The sequence below is a fragment of the Apostichopus japonicus genome, chromosome 12, assembly GCF_037975245.1.
Source record: "Apostichopus japonicus isolate 1M-3 chromosome 12, ASM3797524v1, whole genome shotgun sequence".
Lineage (NCBI taxonomy): Eukaryota > Metazoa > Echinodermata > Holothuroidea > Aspidochirotida > Stichopodidae > Apostichopus > Apostichopus japonicus.
The window spans coordinates 7,283,008-7,295,971 of record NC_092572.1 but is presented as its reverse complement, the minus strand read 5'-3'; the positions used below and the strand labels follow the sequence as shown (position 1 = coordinate 7,295,971).

The window sequence follows — 12,964 nt, the reverse complement described above, 5'->3', positions numbered from 1 at the left end:
AGGCAAATTATGATCTGATTTTTTCTTGGTATTCATAACATTTTATTGCATGATTCTTCATGTTGCACAATGCATGACAGGCCAAGTGGTATGCGCATGACAACACTCAAGTTCGTGAGTTATCTAGTCAGGTTCTGGTAGAATCTCCTTTATACTTCAAAGATGTAGTTTTAAAGTTCCACCAAAATTGTCACAAATTCAATGCAAATTGAATCTTTAAATTCTATCACAGACTTGTCATGATATTGTACGTTACAGTTTCTCGGTGACCAAATGGTTAAAGACAAAGGCCTGTCATGTAAGTTCATCATCTCGAAGAAACCCGAGGGAGCCCCAGTTACCGAGAGGGCCATCCCGCAGGCCATCTTTCAAGCTGAACCGGGTGTGATGAAACATTATCTGAAACGTTGGTTGAAAGATCAGAGCATGTCAACCTTCAATATCAGAGACGTATGTAATAGCTATTTGAGAAAGTTGTAGTTGATGTACTCACAACATGGCTATGAGTAAAAATAGAGTGCCCAATGGTATGAATACAAGTACAAGACTCTGTTAAAGCAAGAGAGTATAAGTACTTAATCTTGTACTTAGTATCTATAACTACAGTAGTTTTTAAAGAAATTGTATTTGGTAAATTTGTAGTGTGAGTACAACAGTATGAGTACAAGTAGATTAAGAGTACCCCTAGCTTTGTGTACAAGTAAGAGTACAAACCTCTCAGGGAGAGAATACAAGTAACTTAGTCTTGCACTATAGAATCTATACTGGATTTTTAAAGAAAATTCAAAGTATGAAATTGCACGAACATGCTACTTTAAGTTTATATATATAGAAAATAAAATGTTTTAATGGCCCTGAGGTTTCGATCCTATTAGGATCTTCTGCAGGAGACTAGTATACTTGGATCATATCAGCATCTCCTCAAAGTATGTTTGACATGTTTGTGTTCAATTTTATTGAGTGTTTTATTCATGTTTTCTGTATTTATCTATCTATTTTTTTTATTTATTTGTATTTATGAATTTTGATTTTTCTTTTAGATTTTGGACTGGGAGTACTACGTAGAAAGACTGGGGAGCTGTATCCAGAAGATTATTACCATTCCAGCAGCTCTACAGCAGGTTTAGATTAACTTCATTTTGAAGTCTCTGCATTAATTCCTCAAATTTATATCTTATTTCAAGAAAGATTCTTTTAAAGTTCCTACCATTATTTATTGTCAATAGGTTATTAATCTTAAAATATGCAAAGACATATCATATGAAACTAGTTCATGTAAAGAGACAAGCTGTTAATTCAAAAGTTTGCAGAAAACTTACTTTGCCTTAACGTAACGTTACATTCCTGAAACTATGTTTGAATTGGGTTAAGTTGTAGTTGAATAGATCTGATGGCAGAAGTGTATCAAATCACTTTATTTTTATAGTCAGGTGGAGTCAGAACCAGTAGATTTCCTTGCTCCCACCAAGTCACCAACTGGCACAACTATGTCATCTCTACGGGGAAATGTTTAGCCTGTTTAAGATACTTTATAAATATGGTGATTTGAATCATGGCCTATTACAATACTAGCTGGCAATATTCTGGCAATCTTAGAGCTTTCAACAATCACAACCACAAATACCAGTGGATTTTGTCCTTTGTCATTTGAAAAAAAAAATACTGGCATATTTCCACCAGTGGAGACATATGTTGCTTGATTTATGTTACTTCAAGAACAATGGCAGAGAGAATATGACTTTAGCAATTAGATCTGTTAGGCACTGTGGTTGACATTGTGAACATCTTGCCCTGATTGCTCTGTTGAAGTGTAACTCTACAATGTTTTGGTGCAATAGCCCCATCACGTGCAAAATCACTGTGACGACACTGTCTGCAACAATTTCTCCGCAGGTTTCTAATCCTGTTCCTCGCATCCGACATCCTGAATGGCTGCACAAGAAACTCCTGGAGAAGAATGACATCTACAAACAGAAGAGAATCAGTGAAATCTTTTCATTTGTTCCCAGGAAGAAAAAAGTGGTGAGAAATTGACATGGTTCTCCTCTTACAGCTCTGATATCTTAGACAGTTCATTGCAATTGATAAACAGAGACTGCCAGCTTTCACAGTAATTCATGAACTGGCTTTGAAGTTGATAAATATTCTTAGAAGTTTTATTACATAAAATGGAAAGTCAAACAAACAAACAAATTAAAATATTGCAAAATTACATGTTATGTATTGATCTAATTTATTAAGTACCTGGCAACGATATAATTAAAGTCAATTAAAAGTGTAAATTGGCAACTCTGCACTTCGAGAGACGATCATTCAGTAGACACAAGTTCTTTAGTAAATGTCTCTTTGCTCCTTCACTCTCTTCATTGAATCTGGCCTTGGACATTACATTGTACCATATTCAGCAAAAAATGCATAAAGTAATAATAGAAAATTATTTGGATACCATTTTTGGGTAATACTGATAAATGTTAACTACATGTCAACTATGTGTTTCTTCAATTGGAATTTGGTAAATAAATTTGCTGCCTTTTTTTCTTTTACCTAGCAGGAGGAGTTAGAGGATACACCGATGGAATCTCAGGAAGATGACACTGAAGATAATGCCATGGTTACGGACATTGAGGACTTTGGATCCAAGAAACGGCCGGGTACCATCATGCCGGTGGTGACTACCAAGAGGAAAAGAGTTCCGTCAGGGTTTAATGGGAAGCACCCATCCAAGCAAGATGAAAGAGAAATGTCACAGTCATGGCAAGAGAGACTTGGCCCACCACCAGCAATGGGAACATCTAGGGTACGGAGGTAGACTAGAAATGTGACAACAGGGGGTGTTACTAAGGAGACTGAGGCAAAACAAAATTATACAAATGTGTAGAAAATTTTACATATTTTATTGTTAATGGTTTTGTTCATGATATACGTTAATTAGTACTGTGCCACCTGATTACTTGGACACGTCCAGATTGGATTTTATCCAAAAAGGCTGGATAATAAAAAGTTTCCTAAACTATAGGGCAGTTTGTTATGTGAATGGGACAAACATAGCATAGTGTACACCATAATGCAATGTGTACACCTAATAATCCTTCCTATTAATTACTGTAAATTATTTCTGTATTTTAGAGACATATTCAGAAATGGTTGGCCTACCATAAGGAGAAGTGGAGCATGCAGGTCACTCAGAGGAAGGAGATGAGGAAGAAGAGGCGGGTGGATGATGATGGTGGTAGCATCGGTGGAGCTGTGATGAGGATGGGTCCATCTAGAGGTCTTGGCAACTTCCTTAGAAAGACTGCAAGGTCACTCTTAGATCTCCCATGGCAGATTATCCAGGTAAATCAAATTGTAAAACCCCCTTCCCTTCCCTCCCCTTCCCACCACCCCTTTTTGATGCCAAGAAAGTTAAAAATATATCATAACAAGGTCATTGTTAGATCTTGCATGGCAGATTATCAAGGTAAATTAGAATTTATCACCCCCTCCTCTCCCCTCCCCTCCCACCACCCCTTTTGATGCAATAAAGTGAAAAAATATATCATAACAAGATGACTGCCAGATCTAGCATATTTCTGTAGCTGTATACTATTATTGCAGTTTCTCTTCATTATGTTTCTCTTTCATTTGTGAAACTGATTATTTTTATCAAACATGAGGCTGGAATTTGTGATAATAGTCAAGGGCAGCCATGGCTTCATCAAGAATCCTGTGTGACTTGTGCGATTAAATGTGCTACCCTCATGTTTTCGTAACGTTTGTCGCAAATAGCTAAAGAGCGATTAAATTCATTCTTTTAGGTTGCAGAGACGAGTCATCCAGGTCTCTATAAGCTCTGGGCTCTGATTGGTCAGGATCTTCATTCTATCAAGCTACTTGTCCCGAGGGTATTTTATATCAACCAGAGGAACCAAAAAGATTCCACCGAAGGACCGAGTAAGTCAATATTGAGCAACTGATTCATGAATATTCCAATAAATTAACATGAATTAAGGTATTATGGGATACCATTGCTTGGTATGAGATTTCTGTACAGATTGTGCTTCATTCTATAGCAGAATTGTTGCTCCTCATATCCAGATTGTTGAAAAATAAAATGCAGCTAACATTCCTAACGAGATGTGTAGCATTTATAAGTAAAGAATACTGCAGTAATATAACCTACAGGTAAATTCGATTATGAGAGTACCAAAGTACTTATCATATGGTTTGTAGTTATTTATGATTAATTGTTCATTAAAACTGATGATGCAAAACAATGTTTTGTTGATTCACAGGTTCTTTGATTATGAAGATGAGCCTGATTATCAATTATCTGTTTTCTTTTTGTAGTGTGGAAGAAAGTGAACCGTACTTTACCTAGGTCCAACCCTGTCTTCAATCTTTATCAGTATTTTGTGCCAGAAGACATCTATTCAGTTCATGCTAAGTATGAATATTCTTTATCTTAATACAATGTTATCTTTTATGATTCGAAGTACTTCCTGTTTTGGCCGGTTATATTTCAGTTCATATATCTGATGTGACATGTTCCAACCGTCCTATTTTAAAGTTCACAATTGTATAGAATATGCCACAATCTGGATGTATCATCTACGATCGTTAGAGGAAAGGAAACTTATTCGGTTTTTCTTAAGGTCACCAACATTGCATCAGAAATGATGAAATTAGGCATAAAGCCTCAAGGTTTGAAACTGAAAAAGGTTATGCATTGCATTAGAGTCATGGAACAGAGTTTTACTTTACATTGGACTAAATGGTAATACTCAGTAAAAGAACAGCCAAATATTTACTTCTCAGTAAATTTCTGTGTTTGAAAAGTATTCAGAAATGAGTGAATTCTAAGCTGCTTGGTCAGAGCAACCTAAAGTTACCACCGAAAGTTACAACCTAATGTTACAACCCAAAGATACAACCTAATGTTACAACCCAAAGTTACCACCAAACGTTACAACCCAGCAGTGACAGGTTTCAACTACTTAGCTTCCTTCTACAAGGTGCCAATTTCTTGGAGATTTCCTTTTTAAATAGTGCACCTGCTTTCTTTCCATATTTTAGCGATGTCAACACTGACCTCTCTGCCCCTGAGATTGAAGGAGTCTACGAGACTCAAGTACCGTTAGACTTCAGAGCTTTGGTCAACCTTGGATGTGTCTGCCAAGTGAACAGGGATTATGCTCGATTTCTGGCTGGAAAGGTAAGTGATCTTTTTTGATAAATTATAATTTAGTCATACATTTCATAGAGACCTAAGCTTTGAAGGGCAAACAATATTTTGTTTCTTTCCATGGCTTATGTAGGATATTTCAGTTATATTTTCTCAAATTTCTATGATTATTTTCCAAGAATAAGTTAGGCAATTCTGAGATTATTCATTAATGCTTCTCTTTAACAACCATTTGATATTTTATGGGTTTTGTATGATAAATGTTGCTTCAAAGTGTCTGCTCTCTGAAATCAGAAAATTGCTAGGCCATTCAGCATGTAGAATCTTGATATACATGAATATGCATGAATATTTATGAATATGAGATTTGCATTTCAATTGCTTTAGCTATTGTACAAACAAACTTTCAAAGACCAGTTAAGGATACACCAGTCTGGGTATGTTCAAGTTCAAAGTAGTTCCATACCCTATGTCTTCTTTCAATTACTCTACTGTAAACAAGGATCTGTCTATGTTTTGTTACCATAGTAACACCAAAGTCGTGTCCATATTTTAAGCACAAAGCTTACTAAACGTGGGGGGATACACGATGGAAAATATCTATGCACCTGTAGAAACCACAGAGTTCAAGACAACCATGACAAATACAAAACTCATTTGTAAGGATTTAGCCATTTTAGAATCATTCTGTTACAGCTCAGTGGCTGATGACTATTTCATTAATATGAACCTCATGTCATTATTTTTCACCTTTTCATTGTTGTGAATTTCTCATCAGGAATTAGAAACCTTTGACCTTCCGCAGCTGGAGTTTAGGACAGTGGCTCAATTTGCCTACCTCCCAGCCGACAGTTTCCGTAGAATCTTCCTGTATCACCACGTATCGTAAGCGAAAACAATCTATTTACTTTAGGGATGCACCGGATATCCGGTCCGGCTGGACTATCCGGCCGGATAGTGACCAATTATCCGGTTTCGGTTCCGGCCGGATATTTTTCAAAATCCGGCCGGATCTTTTTCAAAATCTGGCCTGAATTATTCCTTTAAAAGCTGTTGGTATAACTTAAATCAATGTAAACTATTTCCAAAATTAATGAAAACATTCAAAGTAAGAAAAAATTAGGTTAAACATGTTTAATTTAATTTTCTCAAGGGTCTAACCCACTGTTTCTAAAGATCAACCAAAATAATACAACTACTGTTAATCCAGATAGTAGTGTTATTACAACAATTAAATTATCTTTTTATTCAGTATAAAGTATGAGATTTGAAATGTAGCTTCCTGTTTTAAAACACTTCATAGGTAGTATGCAGTATTTTTCCAGCAAACAAATTTACTTACTGTATCAAGCTTGTCAACAATTATATTGTAGTTATTTATTAAAGAATGTAGATTACACCACTTCAAGTCATATTTAATCTCATAAACGGGGTCTTAATTTCACCTTCTTTATAATATGCGTATACCTCACCTAAGATTTGCTCCTTGTTTCATACTTCTACTTCTTATTAATGATTTTCTTTTGTGTAATGAAAAAATTCGGTTCCGGCCGGTTTTTATCCGGCCGGATTTCATGTACTATCCGGCAAAATCCGGTTCCGGCCGGATTCAAAATTTTGGATCCGGTGCATCCCTAATTTACTTCTTTTACCTGTCTCCACTTCATCATGTGTCCTCCAATCTATCTTACTGTAGGGAATAATTCATTTACCTTCTTCAGGAAAAAGTTTCCACAGATGCTGGGTGAGGGTAGGGATGAGAGGTTTTTTGGGTGGGTGGGTGTGTTTTCAGCTAGGAGTCATGGGTGGGGAAAGGTGAGAAAGTCATCGCAGGGGTTTTTCTTTCTTTCTCTTTGTTTTTGTTTGTTTCTTGTTTAGAGACATATTTTTGTATAATTTATGTGTATGGGGAGTGTTTTCTCGTTAAGCCATAAAGGTTTTTAGAGCACTTCCTTTCACAACTCTTTGTATTTTTGTTACTTTATATATATTATTATCACCTAAATGTTGTGAGAAAACAAATAAATAAATGAAAAGAAATGAAACTTCTGTATCCATACACAATAAGTTAGCAGGATACTTGATGAGTACTGGATACAGGTGATGTTATCTCGCCGCCTTGTCCTTGCTGACTTCAGGTACTTCATCAAAACTTCAGTACCAACAAGATTCTAGCAGATGACAATTATACTGAAATTGAATTGTTAGCCTTCTCAATAATAATAATAATAATAGATTTGGAAGACAGAGGAATTGGGAGATGATCTTGAAGTAGGTCAGTGGGATTGCAATGCTAAACTGCTTTTAAGTTTTGTCAGCTAGGTAGATAGTGGAGTGCATATGTTGTATGGAGACAGGTGAGTATTCTTCTTCGTATACATACAAATCAGTCAAGGTTTGGGGAATATTCCTGAACATTTAGGCAGTCCTTTATCAACAGACTGCCCAGCTTTAGCCAGGATTAAAGAATTTCTGCTTGTGCTGAAAGGGAATCTATAACCTCATTTGGCACACACACCACAAACATAGATAGTTTCACAGGTTTATTTATTTAAATTGCACTGAATCAATATTAGTCCAATAGTAACTGATCTGATTGCTATCTACCTCAGTTACAAAAAAGTAACATATATCCTACAATCACATAAACTGTACAGACCATATTAAAATTCATTTAAAGCAAAAAATTGGTTCCTTTGCAAGACAAGGTGTTTTGCTCGGTTTTTAATTAAATCAATTTCATCAATGAAATATTTCTGATTGTTTCTCATCAATAATATTAAACATACTATTAAAAATATATGTAAATTGGTAACATACAAAAAAAAGAAAAAAGTTCATTACTACTGATTTGTTTTATTTCTAAATAAAATAAAACTGTTCGCAAACTGCTTATCCACTAGAGAGCCTGTGTAATAGAATGTGTAAAAGTACGTTGGTCTGACATTTCGATCCTAGCAGGATCTTCAGCGGCTAAAATTTTAGCATTATAGCCTCTGAAGAAGATCCTGCTAGGAAGGAAACGTCAGACCAACTTACTTTTACACATTGTTTTATTTCTGTCAATAAATGCATAAATTTCATCATTTTCAATTTCGATTATAGTGGTACCAAGATGATCTGTAGTCTGTTCTTCTCTACGGCATCAAACGCTTCCATCTTTGCGTTGGATTCTGTTCGTGATAACAACATGGGTAACCTGAAAAATGCCTACCAACTTGAAAGACGTTCAAAGTATGTTGTAAAGTTTTAATTTTAATTTAAGTCTTTCCTTGAATAGACAAAAATAAGTACCTCATAAATTTATGTAACTGTTATCATTATCCATCCAATTTGCAACAAGCATCAATCACTTGAAGTGATGTTTGGTTTATTAAAAACTTTGTTTATGATGAAGAATGTCACCATTTTGACAATTTGTTCAATGCACTTGGTATTTCCTGGACGTTTAAAACAAAAGCTGCAATCAGCTGCAAATCCTCTCCAGGTAGGATGAATTAATATCAAATACTGCAGACTATCTCAGCCTATTTTGTTAAACTGCACAACACAATAGATTATGTCCTATGCAGCCAGGCTGCACTCTGCCCCCCCTCATCCTCCTACTTTTGACATGGGACCTAAACTATATGGAACCTGTATCTTAAACTTATTATGTACATAGAAACAGATTATGTGAAAGTGTTGCCTAGCAGCTTTGTTAGCCTACATAAACTTTATGAGAAAGTGAGACAACAGCTTCTCGTATCAGGAATGTTCCTTTGTTATTTCTTTATATGAATAGCAGTCTGTTATCAGGGTAAATTATGAAATTGCATTTTTTTTTCAAGAATCGAAAAGGGGGCTGACCCAGCACTCTTGCCAAATGAAGAACACAGCTTTGAGATTCAGATTGAAAAAGATGACAAGAAGATTTATCGAGCCATCTCCCGGCTCTTGACTGCCTACAAGGACGAGAAGAGAGGACCAACCATCATAGCTGTTCAATCTTCATCCAGTAAATAATAAGATTTTATTATATGATTGATCTCATCCCATTGCTGTCTGCCCCATCCCATCCAATCCCATTGCTGTCTGCCCCATCCCATCCAATCCCATTGCTGTCTGCCCCATCCCATCCAATCCCATTGCTGTCTGCCCCATCCCATCCAATCCCATTGCTGTCTGCCCCATCTCATCCAATCCCACTGCTCTCTGTCCCATCTCATCCCATGCAATTTCATTGGTTTCCGTCCCACCCATCTCATCCATCCCATTGGTTTGCGTCCCACCCCATCCATACCATTGGTTTCTGTTCCCATCCCATCCATTCCCATTGCTTCTGTCCCATCTCATCCCATAGCATCTCGTCTCTCAATAGATGGAGATTGTTACAATACTATACCCTCTCTTGTTGGCCAGTTACAACATAGTGCATATAATGCAAACTCATAAGTAACAAACAGACTCAGATTGCTATGGAAGAAATTAATGTACATGAAGTTAATTATGTTATTAAAGAATCAAGTTTAAAACACTGGTTTAACTTTTGAGAACTTCAAATGTCCTTGGCTAGAAGGAATTTCCAACCACTGACTTTACATATGCAGGTCTTGTGCTCTCCCACTTGGGTATAGCAATCATCTGTTAACAAGCTCTTCGATTGAGTTGCCAGTCAGAAGCAGATAGCACCTTGCATACTGTGTAAAAAGGTATAGCAACTCAGTTTCATTTGACACAAAGAAAACAGAGGGGAAGGCTTCATCGTTAAAAAAGGTCAAAGGTGAATACAATAACCTTCTCTCATGATATAAACATTCATAACAGTTTAGTGTAATTTTCTGGTTTACTGTTTTTTTTCAAATCAGCCAATGAGGAACTGTATCAGCTCATTCCTAACCTTGGTGAATTCCCATTGGTTCGTCTCCACGTGAGGGACTCAAAGGACCTCTATAACGTCCTTGACTGGCAGAGGCAGGGAGCCCGAAGGATGATCAAGCACTATTTAAACGTGGATGTTATTCTGATGGTTAGTTTTTAGCTTTCAGTAAATGTGATAAAATGTTTTACTCTCAACTAGACTCTCAACTTGAAAAATTAAGTGCTACATTTATCGTTCTTCTGATGTTTAATAAAGAAAACACCTATGAACAATTTTTGTCTGTCTGAGTAGGTGTTTGACAATAAATCCCAATATCATTTGTATTATTTAATAATTACTTCACTATTAAACATTGAACATTGTCTGTGTAAAATATCCTCATACGTAAAAATTATTATGATTGAAAGAAAGTTTATAAATAAATGAAAGACAGAAAACTTACTTTGAAATATAATTGTGAAATTTGATAGCATTTCAGAATTATGACAGTTTTCCTCTCCTTCATCTAGAACTACTTGGAGCAGGCAAGGTACTTCCATCTGCCGGTCGGCAACATGCCAGAGGATGCAGGCATCTTTGGAGCTGATCTCTTCTTTGCGAGACATCTCCAGAAACAGAATCATGTCCTTTGGGCTTCTCCAACTGATCGTCCTGACCTTGGAGGTAGAGAAGCTGATGATAACAGGTAAACCTATGTTTGCCACGTTCTGTTTCAAAAGTTGTTGGGTTACAAATGTTCTATCACAAAAGTTTTGTGTAATCTACTGCAAAAAGCATCAAATCACAAACATGTGATAACAAGAGTGTCACATATTCTATTATTTACAGGTGTCACGTATTCTTTACTAAAAGTGTCACATATACTTGATATATGACACATGTGATTAAGTTCATGCTTATATGAAAATGTGTCTGGACAATTACTTGTTAAAAAAATAATGATTTTCTTATGTAATATTTTTTTAATTTTTTTTTATTTAGTTGCTCACAACCCTGAATTTGGTGAAACATTTAGGCATATGAAATCATAAGTCAAGTATAACCTTAGTTTTAGTAGCAGTTGCTTTAGTAATATCTTAACAGTTAAGGTTGTTCCATTGAAACAGAACAGACCTTCTTTAACAAATCATGAGTTATCTACTTTGTTTGGAGGTTACTAACCCACAGGTATTGTCATCAGTTTTCTTATTTATTTTTTTGATCTCATTCCTAGGATGGTTACAGAGTTTGAAGAATCCAATGTGGTAGAATTGAACCAGTCTGGTTTCTATCAAACTGTCTGCATCGAGTTGGACATGGCCTCGCTGGCTGTGAATACGTTACTACAGTCCCATCACATCAGCGAACTAGAGGGCGGTGCTGGAAGTATCGCATTCGATGCGATCCCTCAGTCGTCGTTGGAAGAGATGGTGACCGGACAGCCTGGTGCTGCAGCCTCATTGGCTAGTTATGACGAAACGGCGCTGTGTTCTGTTGCTTTCAGGTACAGTCCTGTAGTGTAGTTTTCTCAATCGTTTATGTTGCAGTGTGATCAAAAATTTACTTGTCAAATGTTGGATATTTTTATATGTTAGTTGTTCTTTTTGAACACTGGAATGTAACTACTATCTTTCCAATGTCATCATGAAACCTGTAAATAAGACAAATTTGTTTTCTCACAGAGTTCATTGTTCATCTAGCTGTCATAATATTCGATAAAGAATAAAGGTTAATTAAAAGAAGAGCAATTTAAACTTTGTAACTTTATTGAAAACTTCAAAAAAAAGCAAGACAGAAAGGCAAAAATCTTGTCACGTTTTACTAAACTTAGTCAGCCATTAATAGTTTCATAAAGCAAAATGCACTTAGGCCTTGCCTTCTTAGCTTAGGTTTACCACAAGGAAATTTCAAATTATTCCTTTCTTAGAAAATGCAAAATTGTACATGCTAAAGAATTTTTCAATTTGCTAGCACTTGATTGAATGATTGATTTGTCTAAGACATTTGTGTTGCAGAATGATAGCATTGAAATTTACAACAAGTCTATTTTTTTCTTTTGCAGAATCATGAAGACAATGGTCCATTATTGGTTGAAAGATGTCACAGACTACAGCAACGTACTGGCTGATTATCAAATTATCCACTTTTACAGGTGAGGCTCGTGGATAATATTAAATCAGACTTTTGCTTATGATTAATGAGATACTTTATGGAACTTGAAATGGGTTTCAACGAGAATATAATGTATATTGATTCTTTTGTATTGTACCGTTTAGTTGAGACGGTAAAATGTGTTCATTGAAATATCATGCCAATGTTAATATATTTATTGTTCTTGGTGCAGTTAAATTAGAAAAGTAGTTGTGTCCCTTCCCCTCACCCCTTTCCTCTTCCCCTCCCCCACTCGCTGCCCTCCCCCACTTGCCCCCCCCACTCCCCCTCCCCCCACTCCAAAAAACAGAACCAATAAATTAATGTTCTCACATAAATATTTTTTCCACCAGATGGCTGCGATCTCCCTCAGCCCTCCTTTATGATCCAGCTCTTAGAAGAACACTCCAAAACTTAATGAAGAAATTATTCTTGCATCTCATCGCCGAGTTCAAGAGACTTGGATCGAACATAATACAAGCTAACTTCAACCGCATCATCCTTTGCACGAAGAAGCGTCGAATCGTGGACGCCATTGCTTACGCGGACTACATCACCAGTAGCATCAAATCTAAGAATCTCTTTCACGGTATCGAGCTGACATACAAGCAATGTTGGGAGGTTTTGATGTGGCTAGACCCAGTAAGTCACTCATGGTCAATTTTCATTTCTTAACTTATTTGGATCATTATATTTGCACCAATTATTGAACATATGTTCCTTCCGGCAATTTACCTTGTGCCATAATATATCACTTCTGAGTTGTAAGTCAAATCTTCCCTAAATGATTGAGTTTTAGACAAAACAAT

The 12,964-nt window shown here is 36.2% G+C and overlaps 1 protein-coding gene across 3 annotated transcripts in view; it reads left to right on the top strand.

Annotated features, from left to right (window-relative positions):
* The window catches only part of LOC139977097 (DNA polymerase epsilon catalytic subunit A-like), a 44,570-nt gene that overhangs the window by 22,118 nt on the left and 9,488 nt on the right, over window positions 1-12,964 (top strand). For 2 of the 3 annotated variants that reach the window (XM_071986142.1, XM_071986144.1), the window contains exons 25-40: window positions 259-450; window positions 1,041-1,121; window positions 1,894-2,022; window positions 2,549-2,797; window positions 3,127-3,336; window positions 3,798-3,933; window positions 4,330-4,426; window positions 5,056-5,194; window positions 5,943-6,049; window positions 8,270-8,398; window positions 8,995-9,161; window positions 10,012-10,172; window positions 10,535-10,710; window positions 11,239-11,508; window positions 12,067-12,156; window positions 12,509-12,797. In XM_071986142.1, the coding sequence (XP_071842243.1) occupies window positions 259-450; window positions 1,041-1,121; window positions 1,894-2,022; window positions 2,549-2,797; window positions 3,127-3,336; window positions 3,798-3,933; window positions 4,330-4,426; window positions 5,056-5,194; window positions 5,943-6,049; window positions 8,270-8,398; window positions 8,995-9,161; window positions 10,012-10,172; window positions 10,535-10,710; window positions 11,239-11,508; window positions 12,067-12,156; window positions 12,509-12,797 (2,622 nt within the window). The remainder of the gene's footprint in view (window positions 1-258; window positions 451-1,040; window positions 1,122-1,893; window positions 2,023-2,548; window positions 2,798-3,126; window positions 3,337-3,797; window positions 3,934-4,329; window positions 4,427-5,055; window positions 5,195-5,942; window positions 6,050-8,269; window positions 8,399-8,994; window positions 9,162-10,011; window positions 10,173-10,534; window positions 10,711-11,238; window positions 11,509-12,066; window positions 12,157-12,508; window positions 12,798-12,964) is intronic. The other variant, XM_071986143.1, reaches the window with a different exon arrangement.